At 38.0% G+C, this 15,450-nt stretch overlaps 1 protein-coding gene across 3 annotated transcripts in view; it reads right to left on the bottom strand.

The window, feature by feature from the left end:
• USP24 (ubiquitin specific peptidase 24) overlaps nucleotides 1-15,450 on the bottom strand; it is a 60,699-nt gene that overhangs the window by 25,397 nt on the left and 19,852 nt on the right. For 2 of the 3 annotated variants that reach the window (XM_071750061.1, XM_071750059.1), the window contains exons 9-31: nucleotides 14,811-14,885; nucleotides 13,887-14,045; nucleotides 12,513-12,627; nucleotides 11,944-12,047; nucleotides 10,671-10,778; nucleotides 10,109-10,204; nucleotides 9,841-10,002; nucleotides 7,932-8,039; nucleotides 7,240-7,389; nucleotides 6,366-6,497; nucleotides 5,748-5,859; nucleotides 5,414-5,490; nucleotides 4,580-4,720; nucleotides 4,382-4,435; nucleotides 4,081-4,196; nucleotides 3,466-3,532; nucleotides 3,187-3,297; nucleotides 2,651-2,749; nucleotides 2,392-2,562; nucleotides 1,682-1,767; nucleotides 1,440-1,533; nucleotides 1,029-1,184; nucleotides 532-629 (exon numbers count right to left, since the gene is read on the bottom strand). In XM_071750061.1, the coding sequence (XP_071606162.1) occupies nucleotides 532-629; nucleotides 1,029-1,184; nucleotides 1,440-1,533; nucleotides 1,682-1,767; nucleotides 2,392-2,562; nucleotides 2,651-2,749; nucleotides 3,187-3,297; nucleotides 3,466-3,532; nucleotides 4,081-4,196; nucleotides 4,382-4,435; nucleotides 4,580-4,720; nucleotides 5,414-5,490; nucleotides 5,748-5,859; nucleotides 6,366-6,497; nucleotides 7,240-7,389; nucleotides 7,932-8,039; nucleotides 9,841-10,002; nucleotides 10,109-10,204; nucleotides 10,671-10,778; nucleotides 11,944-12,047; nucleotides 12,513-12,627; nucleotides 13,887-14,045; nucleotides 14,811-14,885 (2,591 nt within the window). Of the gene's footprint in view, nucleotides 1-531; nucleotides 630-1,028; nucleotides 1,185-1,439; nucleotides 1,534-1,681; nucleotides 1,768-2,391; nucleotides 2,563-2,650; nucleotides 2,750-3,186; nucleotides 3,298-3,465; nucleotides 3,533-4,080; nucleotides 4,197-4,381; nucleotides 4,436-4,579; nucleotides 4,721-5,413; nucleotides 5,491-5,747; nucleotides 5,860-6,365; nucleotides 6,498-7,239; nucleotides 7,390-7,931; nucleotides 8,040-8,590; nucleotides 8,636-9,840; nucleotides 10,003-10,108; nucleotides 10,205-10,670; nucleotides 10,779-11,943; nucleotides 12,048-12,512; nucleotides 12,628-13,886; nucleotides 14,046-14,810; nucleotides 14,886-15,450 lie in introns of all 3 variants that reach the window. The other variant, XM_071750058.1, reaches the window with a different exon arrangement.

The following is a 15,450-nucleotide window of genomic DNA, read 5'->3' as shown; positions in this document are numbered from 1 at the left end:
GGATCTATATGGCAGGGGGTAAGAATTGCTAAGAGCAACAAATGCCTGACACATCTGACACAAACAGAAGTAGTATTGCCAGGTCTTCCAAACCACTCACTCTGTGCCCTCTCAAATTTCTTAATTTTGGAGTCAGACAAATTAAATTTGGTTTTCAGTGCATGATCTGTCCATCAACTGGACATGTTCTATGCAGAACATAGTATAATGCTTGCAAATTTGAACTTCAACACTTACTTGTTAATTATCTAATTATCAACAACCTTAGGTAAAAGCTACACTTCATAAGCTTATCTGTGCCTACTTTTATTTTGGGGTTTAACAACATATACTCTGCTACACTACTATGTAGCCACAGCAGCTTTTCAGACAGGAGGAGTGAAAAAAAACCAAACAGCTTTTGGTGATTTTTTTTTTTCCTCTGAGAAGAAAACAACTGATGGGTGTACTAGTGTGCTACAGTGTGGGCATCAGAAACCATAAAGAGCTAACTAAATGAAGAGTTAGTGAGTGAAGATTTTGATATCTAACCTCAAACCTCCTGCTCTGAGGAAGTTTTCACAGAAGGACTTGGCACAGTTTCTTGCCATTTCATCGTCTGCAGTTGGCATCAGCTTGGAGCTCAGTACCTAAAATAAATGAATAAATAAATATGCAGACACTTCCCCTTCCTTAGTATTCTTCATCTGCTGAAGGTTAAAAGCATAACAGAAAAAAATCCACTACAAATGAAGCAATTAACAATACACTTATTGTGAGGCTGCAGTCAGAAGAAATCACTTTAAAAATATTTGAGACAACTATGGCTATTACAGATATTTATTCTGTACCACCAGTATTTTTTTTCTCACATTTTTTCAAAATTTACAACATAGATAAAAGCAGACTATAACTATATAAAAGCAGACTATGGCATTTGCATTTTGCATAATGACCCTGTGATGGTGGATTCCTGCCCAAGAAACTCAGCTCTACTTAAACTTTAGTTCTCAAGAAACAAGTAGAAAGAAGTAAATTTGCTTTCCTACCTCTAAATTGTAGAGCACTCTGAAGGTTGACATGCCTGGGGCAAAAGATCTGAAGAGACTTTCTAGTATTGAACTAGCACTGGGCTGGTGTTGGTGTTTTGAAGACAAGGATGGTGATTTTGAAGACTGAGAACTTGATTCTGATAGCAGTGTTTTCTAGGAGAAATGAGACAAGAAATATTTTGAGAATGCCACATTTTGTTACAATTGGCAGTACACTTCCTATAATCCCTGTAACAACCCTCTTGCCTCCTGCTGCTTGCCATTAAGTCAATAATCCTCAAAATGAGAACTAATTATGTTGCAGAACTTCAAACCCCTCAGAGATTATTCTGACAAGGAATTAAAGAAACCTGTCAGTAAAATCCCTTTTGTTAAGATCAGCAAGATTAATTATTGTTTAATCCATACCTTCCTTCCCAGGGAATCAAGCTGATCAAGAGCCTCCTGAATAGCTGGGTCAGTGGGAATCAAGAGCAGAAGTTTCCTCACCCGAAGTGTTATCCTGAAAAGTTATCAGAAGTTACTTGTGCAAAATAAAGCTCAGCCACACTGTGGCCTGGTGGGTGTCTATACACTGCAGACTAAGAACCTATTCAAACTTTGCCCTGTGAGCATTTCTTTAATATTTAATAACCATTTAGTTTGCTTACCTGGGCTCCTCTAGATTGGCAAGCTGGTAAAGCATATCAAACACATTACATACAAGAGCCATGACTACTCCAGGGAGGGATTTCTCCTGAGAATTAAGCAGAAATACAAAGGTCTTTTACTCCCCTCTTTCTTCCCAGTACTTTAATAGAATTCTTAATTGAAGCAACTGACCCAAATGCCAACCTGGCCTGTAGAAATCCCAGCCACTTTCTAGACTGAGGCAACATTTGATTTTTGACATTTCCCTTTTAAACATTAATTTTTGAAGTCAACTGTTAGTTAGGGTTGACATAAAGAGCAAACCAGGAGTGGTCTGAACATGTCAGTAGATGCTTCTCAGTTTATTTTCATATTGAAACTTTTTATTAATCGTGGAAATGTGGAAATCTTTCCCTCTGACAATCGGACTTAAGTCATATGGGTCTTGTTTGCTTAAAAGACCCTGTAGGGATTACTAAACATTCAGCAGGCTACAATAGGTGACAAAATACAGATTGTGAGGTCCAATCTGCATGCATAAGCCAACTGTGCTTTTAAATGCTTTGTTTCAATTGCAATTTGAAAGCAAAACCTGACTACTACAGGCTGAATACTGAAGCTGATGTGAACAGTTTCTATCTTCCTGTACCTTTTCCTCCCAGCTACAGCTCCCCCAACCATACCCCCTGCAGGAAAACCTGAGGGAAGGCTTCAGGCTATTACACTGTACCTGCTCCATTGCATAGGATGAACTAAACACACTGCTGCTGTTGCTGGAACTTGTTGAGGAATCTGCAGAGCTCCCTGATGGAGTCCCACTTCCTGATGTTTTTACTGTAAGGACTTGTTCATCAGAGAAGCCCAGCTGGTGGAGTAGTTTCTGATCTTTGTTTACAGTTAGCTGCAAGAAAATTTTTACCATTCAGTTTTGGAAAAGAGACTCAATTTCACAAAGAATGAGATTTATTTTTTTTTTTTAGTTAACATACCAGGCTGTCATTGGCAAATATCTGGATATTATCCACAGGTGAATTCAACATCTTTGCTATCTTCCACCTGACACTTCCTACAGTTTCATTGCTATGAGCCTGTAAAATTACAAGACACTGGCTCAGTAAGTCTGCTCAAGCAGTAAATTCCATGAGAAAAAAAAATAAATGAAGAAGAAGAAGAAAAGAAGAAGAAGAAGAAGAAGAAGAAGAAAAGACTGAAGTCTTTCTGCTTCTCTGCATAGGGTGGGAAGGGTATTGCCCACAAAAGAGACTGACAGGGTAGGGCAGCAGAAGAAATGCTTCATCACCAATTTTTTCCCTCTCCAAAATAACAATCAAAATATACTTAGTCTACAGACTTCCATTACAGTAGCCTTATATATATACTTTTAGCATTTTTAATACAGTTTTCAAATTGACAGGAGTCCTTAAAACCAGCTTACTCTGTTCACGTTCAGGCATCAAAAAAAAAACCAAACCCAGGAATAGTGAGATGACCAACAGCACATGACACACAACCTGTGCACACATACCTCTATGGTGAAGGTATCTTTGGTAGACTCATATGTAACATTAAGTGTTAAAATATGTCCATGGAAAGAGGCACCATGAGGTAGAATAGTTCGGGGGACAGAATAAAGGTCCTATGGGAAGAGAAGGATGACAATAAACACCAGCCTTGAAATCAAAGAGATTTCTATGATGCTATGTAACAAAGCTACTGGAGTTGCATATGCTTAAACTTTTGCTATTTTTAATAACACTGGAAGCTGTGTTCTTAACCTTGCCTAGGAAGAAATGACATCTCTTACCTCTATTGTTATCACATAACGCTCTGCCAACAGCAGCAGTCTCTCAATTATTACAAGTTTAGTTGACCTAGAGATAATCATTGAAAACAGGAGTTACTTGTCTCTTAATTTTCAACATCCAGGGGTAATTACCATGAATTAGCTGTTTTCAAATATAGCTCCTTAAACCTGGAGTTAATTCAGCTGAAATCAACTAGGAAAACAGGCCAGGAAGCTTGCAGTACACTGCTAGAGGTGTAGCAAGTTTCAGAAGTTGTTTCATGTTTCCTAAGGTCTCATCCTGCTGTCCCAGAAATACTTCATGACTAATAGGCCAGTTATAGTCTGTGGCTGCTTTTATTTGTAGGTGTTTTTTATGTTTGGTTAGTTTTGGTTTGGGGGGGGGAGGGGGCTGGGAGAGCAGTGTCAGGTTTTTTTTTGTTTACTTGAGGTTTTGTGGGTTTTTTAAACCACATTTTTTTCCAAGTCTCTGTGGAGTTCAAATTGCATTGTAATTGGAATGTTCAATTGAGAAAACAGCAATACTGAGAATTTTATTTAGCACTCAAAAACACGTGTGAAGCAGCTGGGAGGAAATGCCTACTGTCATATTTAGTCTTTTAAAGGCAGGCCTACCTGTAAGGAGACTGAACTGATGTTGCCACTGTAGGCATAGCAGTTGCTGTAAGCATTTTTGTAGCTCTTGTGACAGCATGTGTTAATGTTGGACCACCAAGGGCAGAGCTGGCTGCCTAGAATACAAAGCAGAGTGCAAGTGCTGGATTATATGGACCAGCATGCCCTGCTAAGAGGGCAAGAAGTATTTGTGGAAAGAAATTTTTTCTTTAAATAGGATTATCATAGTCAGTTATATTAATTCTAAGATACAAAACTAAAATGGATGTAAATACAAGAACAACTAAAATTTGTCCTTTACCTCTAATCGTGTGTAGCAATCAGCAATGAATTTCTTGTGCAGTGATACTGAATCCTAAAAACCAAATACACAAATGAATTAGAACTTCCACAGGAATTACTCAAACTGACAGACACCAACAAATTAGACATTTCAACATGCAGAATTATCAAGGCTCTGTGAATGTAAGAGCACTTTCAAACACAAGTATTTGCCTACCTTTTTCAATCTAGGAGTTAGATTAATATAGCTGTAATTTATTATCAATTGAATAGCTTCATTGGCTATTTCTTCATCAGGTGACTCCATTGCAATCTTCCAAATGAAATCCATTCCTATTAATTCCAGTTTTTCTACACTCTATGCAAGAAGAACAGTGAAACATGACTGGTTTTGTTACACAACAGCAAGCTTAGCTAAAGGAACAGAACAGTCTTTATCTGTTGGAAAAGATCTTTTCACTGAATCTCAAAATTTTTCTTTTCCAACACACTGACAAGCTCTGGCACAGTGCAAAGGAAAACTGATAGCTGCAGATTTGTGTTTTTATACAAGAATAATTTGTTTACAGGTGGATAAACAAGTTCCAAAGAACATTCTCAGCCAAGCCAAACGAAAAATTAAAAACTTCAAAAGCATGGAGAAATCTAACTGGGAATGGAATTTGTTTCACAAAGGTCAACATGGTAACTAACCACATAATAAACCACCACAAAACCTACTATGAAACTTGGCAAAAAATTATGCATTTGAAGTAACTAGGATAAAGATCTACAAAGCCCAGGAAAAACTACTTAACATATCAACATTTAATAAAAACACTGAAGGTTTACAGGACCTAAAAATTACTGTAGATTAGAATTTGACTGTGATAAGCCTAAATCTCATGTAAAGAAGAAAAGAAAAAAAGACTTTTCCTGCTTAGGAGAAGAAAAAAAACCCCAAAAAACCATGACCATCTAAAACAGCTGCTAAAGAGCCCTTGCCTCACATGCTCCCAACCCCAAGATGCCACAGGTAATAAACAAGAAACAAATTTTCCAGAACACTCACCAGTTGTGTTCCTTGTCTCTTTAGTCGATGGTCACACAGGTTCACATTTTCAAAAAAAGTCTTAAATAAGCTAAAGCCTGAAAGTAAAAAAAAGATGGAAGCTTTTTATTCAGGTGAGGCAAAGTTTCTATGCTTTTTTTTTGAAAACACAAAGACAGCAAATACAGGAGATGACCTTGTCACTCTAGAATTGTGAAAACTCATAATGGTAGAAAAAGACCTGTTTATTCTATTGACTTACAGAACTGTTGGGATATTTAATGTGAAAGCTTAGGAAGCAAATTTCTGGGATACATTTTAAAAACAAATCCATCGAGCAAAGTGATTTTCTTACCATTCATAGTGATTTCATATGACTCCAGTTTAAGAATTTTCTCTTTGAAGAGCTGTTGCTGTACATCACTCTCCAGATCATGCTGTCCTTTTGTAAACCACTCAAAGCACATCTGTGAATGAAAGGCAGATGTATTTTTACCCCATTGTCATAGCAAATATTCTCATTTTATACAGCATTTGTACACTATGGATACTCCAGGAACTCATCTTCCAGAAGCTGTAGTTACAGCAAGAAGCTGCACATCTAAACTCTTAGCAACCTCAGGTATTATGCAGGCTGTACTGCAGCATTAGGGTACTTCATAGTCACCTTCCACCCAAATAATGCTGAATTTTTCTTTAAGACTCTGCAGACTTCCATGTTTTCCTTTCCAAATCAGCATCCACCAACCTGCAACTCTTCTCCTGGCCAACTTTCCTCCTTCAGTCAAATCTGACATTAAAAGAATGTCAGTTTTAAGTGTTGTAAGTCAATATGTAACACTGGCTCCCCGAGCTTACACAAAGCACAGAAACACTTCAGTAGTGTTGCTGCTTAGTTTCACAAGTCTCAACAAATCCATGTGCTATTCATGAGATACATTCTGCAACCACAGACTTTTCAAGCTTTTCTTACCTCTCGATCTAATTCACAAACATCCTGGCCAGTCACAAGGCATTCCCAGATCTCCCTGGCACGATTCCAGCCCAAGTAAAGGGTGGCTTCTTGCAGGAAAAATGCCAAAAATTTTAGGTGTGCCTCCAAATACTGAGAAAGAAGAAACAGAAACCCAAGTGTAAGCCTTTTCTTTCTGTAACAAGAACTCTGGAGAATGCTTTTTATTTTTTGCAAACCTAATTATCAAGTCACAGTACACTTTGCAAAACCTAGAAAACATTTTTTTCTGCAGTGAGATTTAATTCTATTTTTACACAATGTTTAATATTTTTTATTACCTTTCTAAAATGGATTTGCTATTACTTGCTTGATACTATTTGACACTGGTTTTTAAGTCTCAGCTAAGGTGAGACTTGAAAGGAAAGGCGAGACTTTCAAGGAAAAATTAATTATCAAAACCTTAGCAACTTCTACAAGCTATTTGTGTGTGGCTTCAACTTCCTAACTACTAAATCTATTCCAGGCTGCAAGAACTTCACACCAAATTCAAAGGTACAGTCTCTACAAGGATAGTTCAGCTGAACCTGGTAGAGAAGCTAGAAGCTTCACCAGCTTGGAGACAAGAGGTCCTGGGCTGGGGAGATCTCAAAAAAAAAAAACAAACTTCACTAAGGAACTTGTGGATTGTGCTGTTTGCTTAGCCTTACTCTTTAATATAACAAAGCTCCAACAAGCCCTAATATCTAGGTGTCAGACCTATGAATAAAAAAGTCTAAGTATTCACCAGTGAATTTAAAAAAATGACACATCATCTATTTGTATGCAGCCTGGTCAGTGAATACACATCAGGTTTCCAAAAACCTAAGGTAATAAGAAATTCAGGGTTCAGTACCTCTCTGTAAGTGTATCTGCCATCCACCAAGGTTGCTCCAACAAGTCCTCCTGGACCTGCCACAGATGCAGCCAAACGGTGGCATGAGATCAAGCTTCCTGTCACCAACTTCACTATTTCAAAGTTTTTCTTTAAATCTTGGATAATGCTCTTGGCAAAACAAAACATGGAGAAAAGAGGTTTTTAAGAAAATACAAAAGCAGGCAGGTGCACACAGATGGGTTTTATCAAGGGTAATGTTCCTCCCCTCACCAGCATTATCCCTTCCAAGCACCCAAAGCCCCCTGATATTACTGTTTTCAGTGCTGCAGACTGCAAAACCCCACACCTCCATTCAGCCACTGTGTAACACATGTGACTTGCTGCTAGAGTCAATGTCAATTAAACTGCAAAGCAGCTGGTCTAATCATTAGCCATTGTTCAGTTCTGAACAGAGCCATGTTAATTATTCCACAAAAAGCTGGGAATAAATTAGTCCTGACACAGCAAGCAGGTTTATACACACATACCTGTGCACACACAGATCAGCACCTCTGCTTTAACAGCTGCTTTATGCTACATCACTAAACCATACTTGTCAAATTTTAGTTTATTTCCCCTTAACCTCCCTCCCACATCCAAACTCAGACTTCCAGAAGCAGAGCCACAGAATGTAAGAAGGTTTCAATAATCACCTCAGCATACATTCTTACCTTGTCTTGCTTTTGGTAAGTTTGCTTGATAAAGGAACGTGTGATTTCATGGAGCTGACGTAGTGCTGGCACCACCCACACAAATTGGGGATTATTGTGCTGGGATGACTAGGAGCAGGAAAGGTAAAAACAATTACACATGTGTACATGCTCAACAACAGATTAACTTCCCTTTTAGACTCCTAGAAGCCTAACAAATTTTCTTAATGCTGTTTTGAAACAGCAGCTACTACTTCGAAGGCTTCAGCTACTTGTTCCTCACACTCAAGGTGCCTTTCTTCACTTTCTGCAAAAAGTCCCTTGACACACACATATGCCATTTTGCTATCCTTATTATGAAGCCCAAAGTGCCACCTCCTTGCTAAAGAACATGCAAATTAAGAAGAAGAATTCAGTTGCACCAGGGAGAGATGATAAACCACCACCTCCCTCAACTATGTGAGATGAAGCAGGCCTGTTAGGGCAGAAGAAGGCAAATCCAGTCAAATGAAGTTATTTATTGCTACAGCAAGAATAATGGAAGAAAAAAACCTGAAACACTACTGAGGGTTAAGAGGCAAAAAGAAATTTCTGATTGGTGCTGCAAGGAGCCCTCTGATAGGAAGCAAAGCGTACTCAAGCTGCATTTTGAAAGATCCTGCAAAGAATAACCCTCCTACCTCATTGTTAGAACTGCTCATCACTTTTCTGGGAGGCTTCATTTTCTGTAAAGTTTGACCACACAAACCAGTACTGAGGTTGCTTGTTCAGAGAACTGAGGTCTGGTTTAAAGACTGACAACCACCACCACATCCACACTCATGAGAGATTAAATTAACCTGCCCATAACAGAGAGCTTTCTGTCCCCTCATCTACTGGAAAATGCTGCCTTAATATTCCATTCCCTCCCAATTTAAGTCATTGTTTCCCCTAAGGAAGGGAAATAATATAATGATGTATTTTTAAGCATCTGCTCTATGGCTACCCCAATCCCTTCCAGACTGAAATGACAGCTTTCCTTTAGCATTCCCCACTGCAGCACCTCTGTTAATGCCCTTCCCAGGATGCAATTAAAAAGAGTGCCAGGAAAGGAAAGGACAATAGAAGAACCAAAAGAAACACTGCAAGTTTTGCAGAGCTTGAGAACTCAAAGTTTGAAATCTGTAGTCATAAGCATACACCTAAAAAAGTGTGACCAATGCCAAGAAGCAACATACTATGCCTCCTAAACAACTAAACTCCTCAACAGATGCTGCAATACAGACAAAATTTAGTATGAAATAAATAAATGAAAAAACAATTTTTTTTTCCATTTACAGATATACTTCAGACTGAAAGAAAGAAGACAGAAGCATTCCTGCAGACCTCAAGAAAAACTGCCTGCTATAGGAACAGTGCAGGATAGAGTGTATGCAGTCTTTCAAGCCATGCACAACTCTGCTGCTGCCAGAAAACAGCACAGCAGCTGCAGGAATGGCTTCTTTATGTTAGATGAAAAGAGTTGAAGTATTTAATTAAACTACAAAACTACTCAGATTTAAATATCAATTTACATTTTGAGACTTAATGGCCATGCCAGAACACATGCTTAACTCACAGAAAACTAATTAAGGCTTTCACATGAAAGGGACAGTTAAAATACTGACATACCTTTAAAGTGGTTCCATTTGCAAATTCTAACCTTGGGCCCATCCTGGTAGTTTCCCATAAACTGATCACTCCTTGTGCTGAAAATTTGCTTAAAACAAAGGCAAGAGACTTACTATGAGTCTCATGGTCAACAAACTGGCTCACACAAAGCCTACCCCTCTTGTGGACTCCCCAAGGTAAGAACTTACAGATGGGACACACAATTTTGCATCTTGAAAGGAAGGGCAACATCGAGGCTAGAGGACATTTCATATTGAAAAAGATAAAATTATAAACCAACCCTCTTGATATCCTCTATGCATTTGATGATGTAACTTCTTTTGATTGCCTCTTTCACTGCATAGGCATCACTGAGGATTGTCAGATGTTCCTCCAGGGCCTGCTGAATAAGACTACACGGTAACGTTGGAAGATGAGCCAACTCCCAAAGTACCTCCAGAACCTAGAGGAAGAAGTGCAAGACTAGTCAAGACTAGCAACCCTGTGTTTAATAAAGAAATTAACAAATTAAAAAAAAAAGAAAGGGATTTTATTTTGCATCCACATGCCTTTCCAGTGGTTGTGTCCACACGTGCTTCCCGACCGATGCGCCCTATGAGGCTCAGCAGCTTCTGTCTCACTCTGTCACTCTCTGTCTCCCAGCTCTGTGTGGCAAAAAAATGACATTCACTACACCAGCAGCAAGCACTGCCAGTCTGTTCAGTCCCAAGGGTACATAAAAATACAATTTACAATTGGTTTATTGCAGGAAAATCAAAATACAGACAAGGATGTTCTCACCACACATATTTCGTTTTTTGTTACTTGGAGGTAAGAGTAGTGATTTGCCCAACTCTTTAAAATATAAACTAGAAGAGAATAAATACAATAAAATCTCACTTTAAGTACCTTAGAACTGCCTACATAATTTACTTAAAATCTAGGTCAATTAAAAGTACCAGTAGCAGATCGGGCTTTTGGGTTAACAAAAAAAATCCGTGTTATTTTATAGAAAATTACCTATTTTTTTAATCTATAGAAAATATAAATCTATTTAAGCAATTTTTTTGTAGGCTGGATGCACAAGGATATCTCAATACTCTTCCTAAGGAATGTGAATTCATTACTTACCTTTTGGATTAGGACAAATAAATGATTGAGCTGATCAGAGCTAAACTTCACAGCAGCTGCAGCAATAATGGTATGGATGTTCTCAATCACAGTGGAGGATTGCCCTGACTGAAAAGAGGAAGGAAAACACATGAAGGTAGATCTGTGCATGAAGAAAAATCTGCTTGTGAACATTATCCTACTAGTCATACTAATGAGAAAGAATAACATCTTTTGAAATGTTAGGAAGACAAGGTAAGAATATTTGTCTCTGCTCCTCATTTCACTGGCAGAGAGGGTGAGAACTGGGAGAAATTCTAAAGCAGAAAAAAAAATTAGTCTGCCATTATTACAGCAGCTTCAAGATGCTGTAATGGCACCTATCACTGTAAGCTGTGGTGCCAGCAATACAAACATCACCCTTTTTACTGCTTGGTTAAGATGATGGCTCCATCCCTGATGCTCTTTAAGGCTTTAATTCAAAAGTGAGCAATACAAAACCTCCTCCTACACTGATGGAGCACCATGGAAACAACAGCAGAAGCAGGGAGGACTTACGAAAGAATAAAAGTGAGAGAGCTGGAATTATTCTTCAGCTCTACCAAGCATTCAAGACTTGCTACTGTGCTTGCACATACTACAAATCTACCAGTGTCCAATGAGTTAGTCTAAAACTTCAACATTTGGACAGAGGAGAAAACCATTTCTTGCAGAAGATTACATTTCTGGTCAAAATTTCCACGTGTCACTGGCAATTAGCAGTCAAATCACCTTTCCTACACAGCAGTAGGTTGAATATGCATGAAGTGGATGTGAAAAGATGACTTATCAGGCAATTATATGCATGTACAGGGAGTTAAATGGGAATTCATAACAGTTCAAGCCCACTTTCTTTAAAGTCACACTGTGAGCTGCATGCAAATGTGTATCTCCAGCCATGAAAATTAATATCCTTAAGCATGGTCTTTGGTCTAGACAAACACTATCACCTGCTTTAGACTGACAGCCTCTCATTCCAAGCCAAATATTTTTGCAGCTCCTTAACACCTGTTGCAAAGAACTGAACTTCATGCTAAGATTTAATAGCTGTGTTGAAAGAAATTCCCAGAATACTTGACTTTAAATGGTAAAGGAAGAAGCAGAAGATAGCCTTGGTGTTAATTATACTGGTAAAATCTCAACACCTCCCCTCTGCAGTAGAGGTGCCTGTACTCTAAACAAGAAAATCCCACCACTAGAAATTTCTGCTTTTGTAAGCAAGTCTAAAAGCACCTGCCTAGCCTTGATGGCTTACCTGAATTCTCCAAATTTTAGTGAGCTCATCTAAAGATAATTTACTGCCCAGCAGTTCAATAATTCCCTTTATACGATCACAGTACTGTGCTTGGTCTATATTACCTGTGAAACAAAGGCAAATAAATTGAATATATTCAAGAGAGTACTACCTACATTAAATGCATAAGAATAAACTCTTTTAAAAGGGAAAAGAAAAAAGTTATCTTCATTTGAAAATTCTTTCTTTACTGTTACAGACAAATCTATTGGTTCGAACAAAAAGGAAAAGTTCCTTCCATTTTTATTGTGTTTTACTTCACACATCTTAGGGCCTTATTACTTGGAAAAAAACCCCAAAACTCTTTTCTTGGGGCTAACAATATACAAAGATAAACAGAGAGTAAAACACCAGTTTTTTTCACTTGCAGGACTAGATGACAGGAGCAGAATTTGCTGAGTTTTCCTTAGTCAATTTTGAAAACTCTTTTTTAAATAGAACTCCATTAACATAAATTGCAAGGGACAGACAAAATTTTTAAATGTAAGATGTTTAAAGCATTTGCCAGAAGTCTTTTTGTAAGTGCTTACCTTCTAAAGCAATTGACAGGACAGAATTTTCTACCAGCCAGTTTAGTAATCTGTCTGTATCTATGGCATTCTTCACTGACTTGGATACAGTGCTGTCTTCTATTAATTTTGTTACCTAGAAATTGCAAAATGTGAGATCCTAACAATGAACCCCAGATGCATAGCACAGGCACACAATGAAATCTATTCAAAAGGCTTACTGCAGAACTTAAGTGTGAATCCTGAAATATTCTGAGCACAAAAGGTGTTTCAGGTTTTTTTGGTGTGGTTGTTTTGGTGATTTCGGGTTTTTTTGTTAATTTTGTGGGTTCTGCTAACTTGCTGTTTAATAAGCTGTTTGAAGGCAAATTCCTAACCAGAAACACCTCCTTGTTATCCATCTCTGATGCAGTAGATTCTTATTCCCAGTGTGACAGAAAGTCTGGCCTGTGCTGCCAGGTATATATTTCTACAGATATATGAGAAGTAGGTTAAATTCAAATCAGTGTCCTACTTTTTATCCAATACAGAACTGATACAGACTCCTCACTCTAGGGAGAAAGAGTACATTCCTGCTAACACCTTCACAAGCCACACTTTTATAACTTCAACATGGCATTTATGATTAAGGGCAAGCAGCAATGAGGTTTAACATCTAAAACTCCCCACAAATGAAGAAGCAAAATCACAAAGAGGGACTCTAAACACCTTACAATGTCTCCATACTAAAAAAAAATGCCTTTTTTTAAACACTTAAAATGTACAAGTTCTGGAAGGACTTGATGAATGAACAAATCTATACTTAAATCAAAACTCCCATGAAAAAGAAACTGTTTCCTCCTTCTACTTATATCTAAGATTCTAGCAGGAAGCACCCTGGGTCTATAAACTCCAGCTTCTATGTGCTACTAGGGCATCCACATACAACCATAATGAAAAAATGCCAACAATTACACAGTGTGGTGACCTGATACAACTGGAGTGAGACACCAATCTAGGATTAAGCCCCGTTTGTTTGTTTTTTCCCTTCTCTCAATGAGGAGAGAAAAGGAATAACAGGATGCTCTCAATTATCAGAGTTATCTCAGAGGGAATATTCAATACCACAAACTTATAAATCAATCTGAAATGGTTCAAACTAGGCCTAGTTGTTTTCTAATTGGGAGGCAACAGCCCTTGCAGTGGCCACTAACACTACAAACATCTCTTTTTAGCCTTTAACAACTCATATTTGCTTGTTTTGGTATTTATTATGTACGAACTAAGCTTTTGCTAAGGCAACATCATTTCTCAGGGAGTATTATGCTGTTTCTTTTTTAAACTCATGGTTCTAATGACTTCCTAACAACCCACCCTACCTCCCCACATGCACACACACACAAAAAGCAAACCTACTTCTTTGAGGGAGTTCATTTTTGCACTGAAGTGAGGGGATTTCAGCATGCGCAGCAGGATGTCCAGCCTCAGGTCATCTACTGCAGTCACCAGGTCAGGCTGGAAGCGCATACACAGCAGCTTGATCCCAGACAAGAGCTCAGGGATACTGACAAGTCTCTGTTTAAAACAAAAAGCAACAATAAAACAACACCAAAAAAAAAAAAAGACAGACAGATTTCAGATGTCACTGGTTCACAAAGAGTAGGTTTAGTGACCCAGTGCAGGTTTTTTCCTCTATGAAATATGGTAGCACGTTCATCTGAAAGGGCTTGCACACTAGAAATTCTGAGACAGCAAAACCTTGGGTTAGAGTGGACTCTCTTGCTACAGATTTGGTGTACTAAATTGCTCCTCTGCCATTACACAACACATGCATATTTTCCAGTTTAAAATTAACCATTTTAAGTCAAAGTAAAAAAGTCACTGCTCACACATTTCACAGAACCGAATGCCAAATTCAGATCAACAGAGGAAGGAGTCACAAGTTATAAAGACATTTTATCAACAATTACCAAATTCTGAGAAGCAAACAGCTAGCACAGTTTACCCACATGAATCATAAGAATTTAACAGACTGCAAGGCAGTCAGCATCTTCAAGGCAGAGAAGTGAGCATTCTGTACACTTCAGAAGGGGACCAACAAAACCATATTTGATAGCAACAGCAACAAAAAATTTTAAAAAGCATTGTAACATCAGATAACTACTGAAAAGAGTATTGAATGGAATTGGGTAAATGTATTTTCTTTTGTGTCATTCAGTCAGAATTCAGAACAGATTATATTTTTGCAAGTGAAAATAAAGCTATCGTTCCAGTCTGCATCGTCAGCATTTCCAAGAAGCAGTTAAGTTCTTCCTAAATATTTAATATATAAAACATTACCTTGTCTTTCAGGTCCTTCTCTTCTACATTCTGTACATATTTAATCATTTTATGAATGATCGGATCCAGCATGGGCTAAAGAATGTGAGAAAAGGTATGATAATCACTCTGTGTTTCCTGAAACCAGCTACATTATTCAGAAGATCTGGCTGTGGCAAAGTGAAATGCACAGCTGAAAGCTCACAATTATCTTAGGCATAAAGCAACACCTACAACATGTAACTATCCCACTATGTATGCCCAGAAAAAGAAGCAATTAGAAAGAAACCAGTTCAGATCACCACAATACAGGCTGAAAACCAAAAAAGATCTTCCAAAATGCACCAGTTATTAGGTTTATATGTGTTTCTGACTCTCAGTGGCTTCTAAACTATCCTCTGTTCAAATAAAGACTTTCAGTCACTTAATAAATTGAAAGTTTTTGTGAGTGGAGGTGTGAAGCCTCAGATATATCTGCATATACAAATATATCACACTTTTTTCCAGTATAAACTCTCATATGGACGTGTTTGATCTCAGTCAGAAAGTTAAATTTAAAACTAAATCCATCCAGCAAGCTAACACTCTTTTTCCACATGCTTCACACTGATGCACTGGCTAATGGCAGTGGCAAACTTCTCCCTGCTGCAGCTGTAGATAA

The sequence above is a fragment of the Heliangelus exortis genome, chromosome 8, assembly GCF_036169615.1.
Source record: "Heliangelus exortis chromosome 8, bHelExo1.hap1, whole genome shotgun sequence".
In the NCBI taxonomy this organism is placed as follows: Eukaryota; Metazoa; Chordata; class Aves; order Apodiformes; family Trochilidae; genus Heliangelus; species Heliangelus exortis.
The sequence above is the reverse complement of the archived record's forward strand: the minus strand, read 5'-3'. Positions and strand labels throughout refer to the sequence as shown.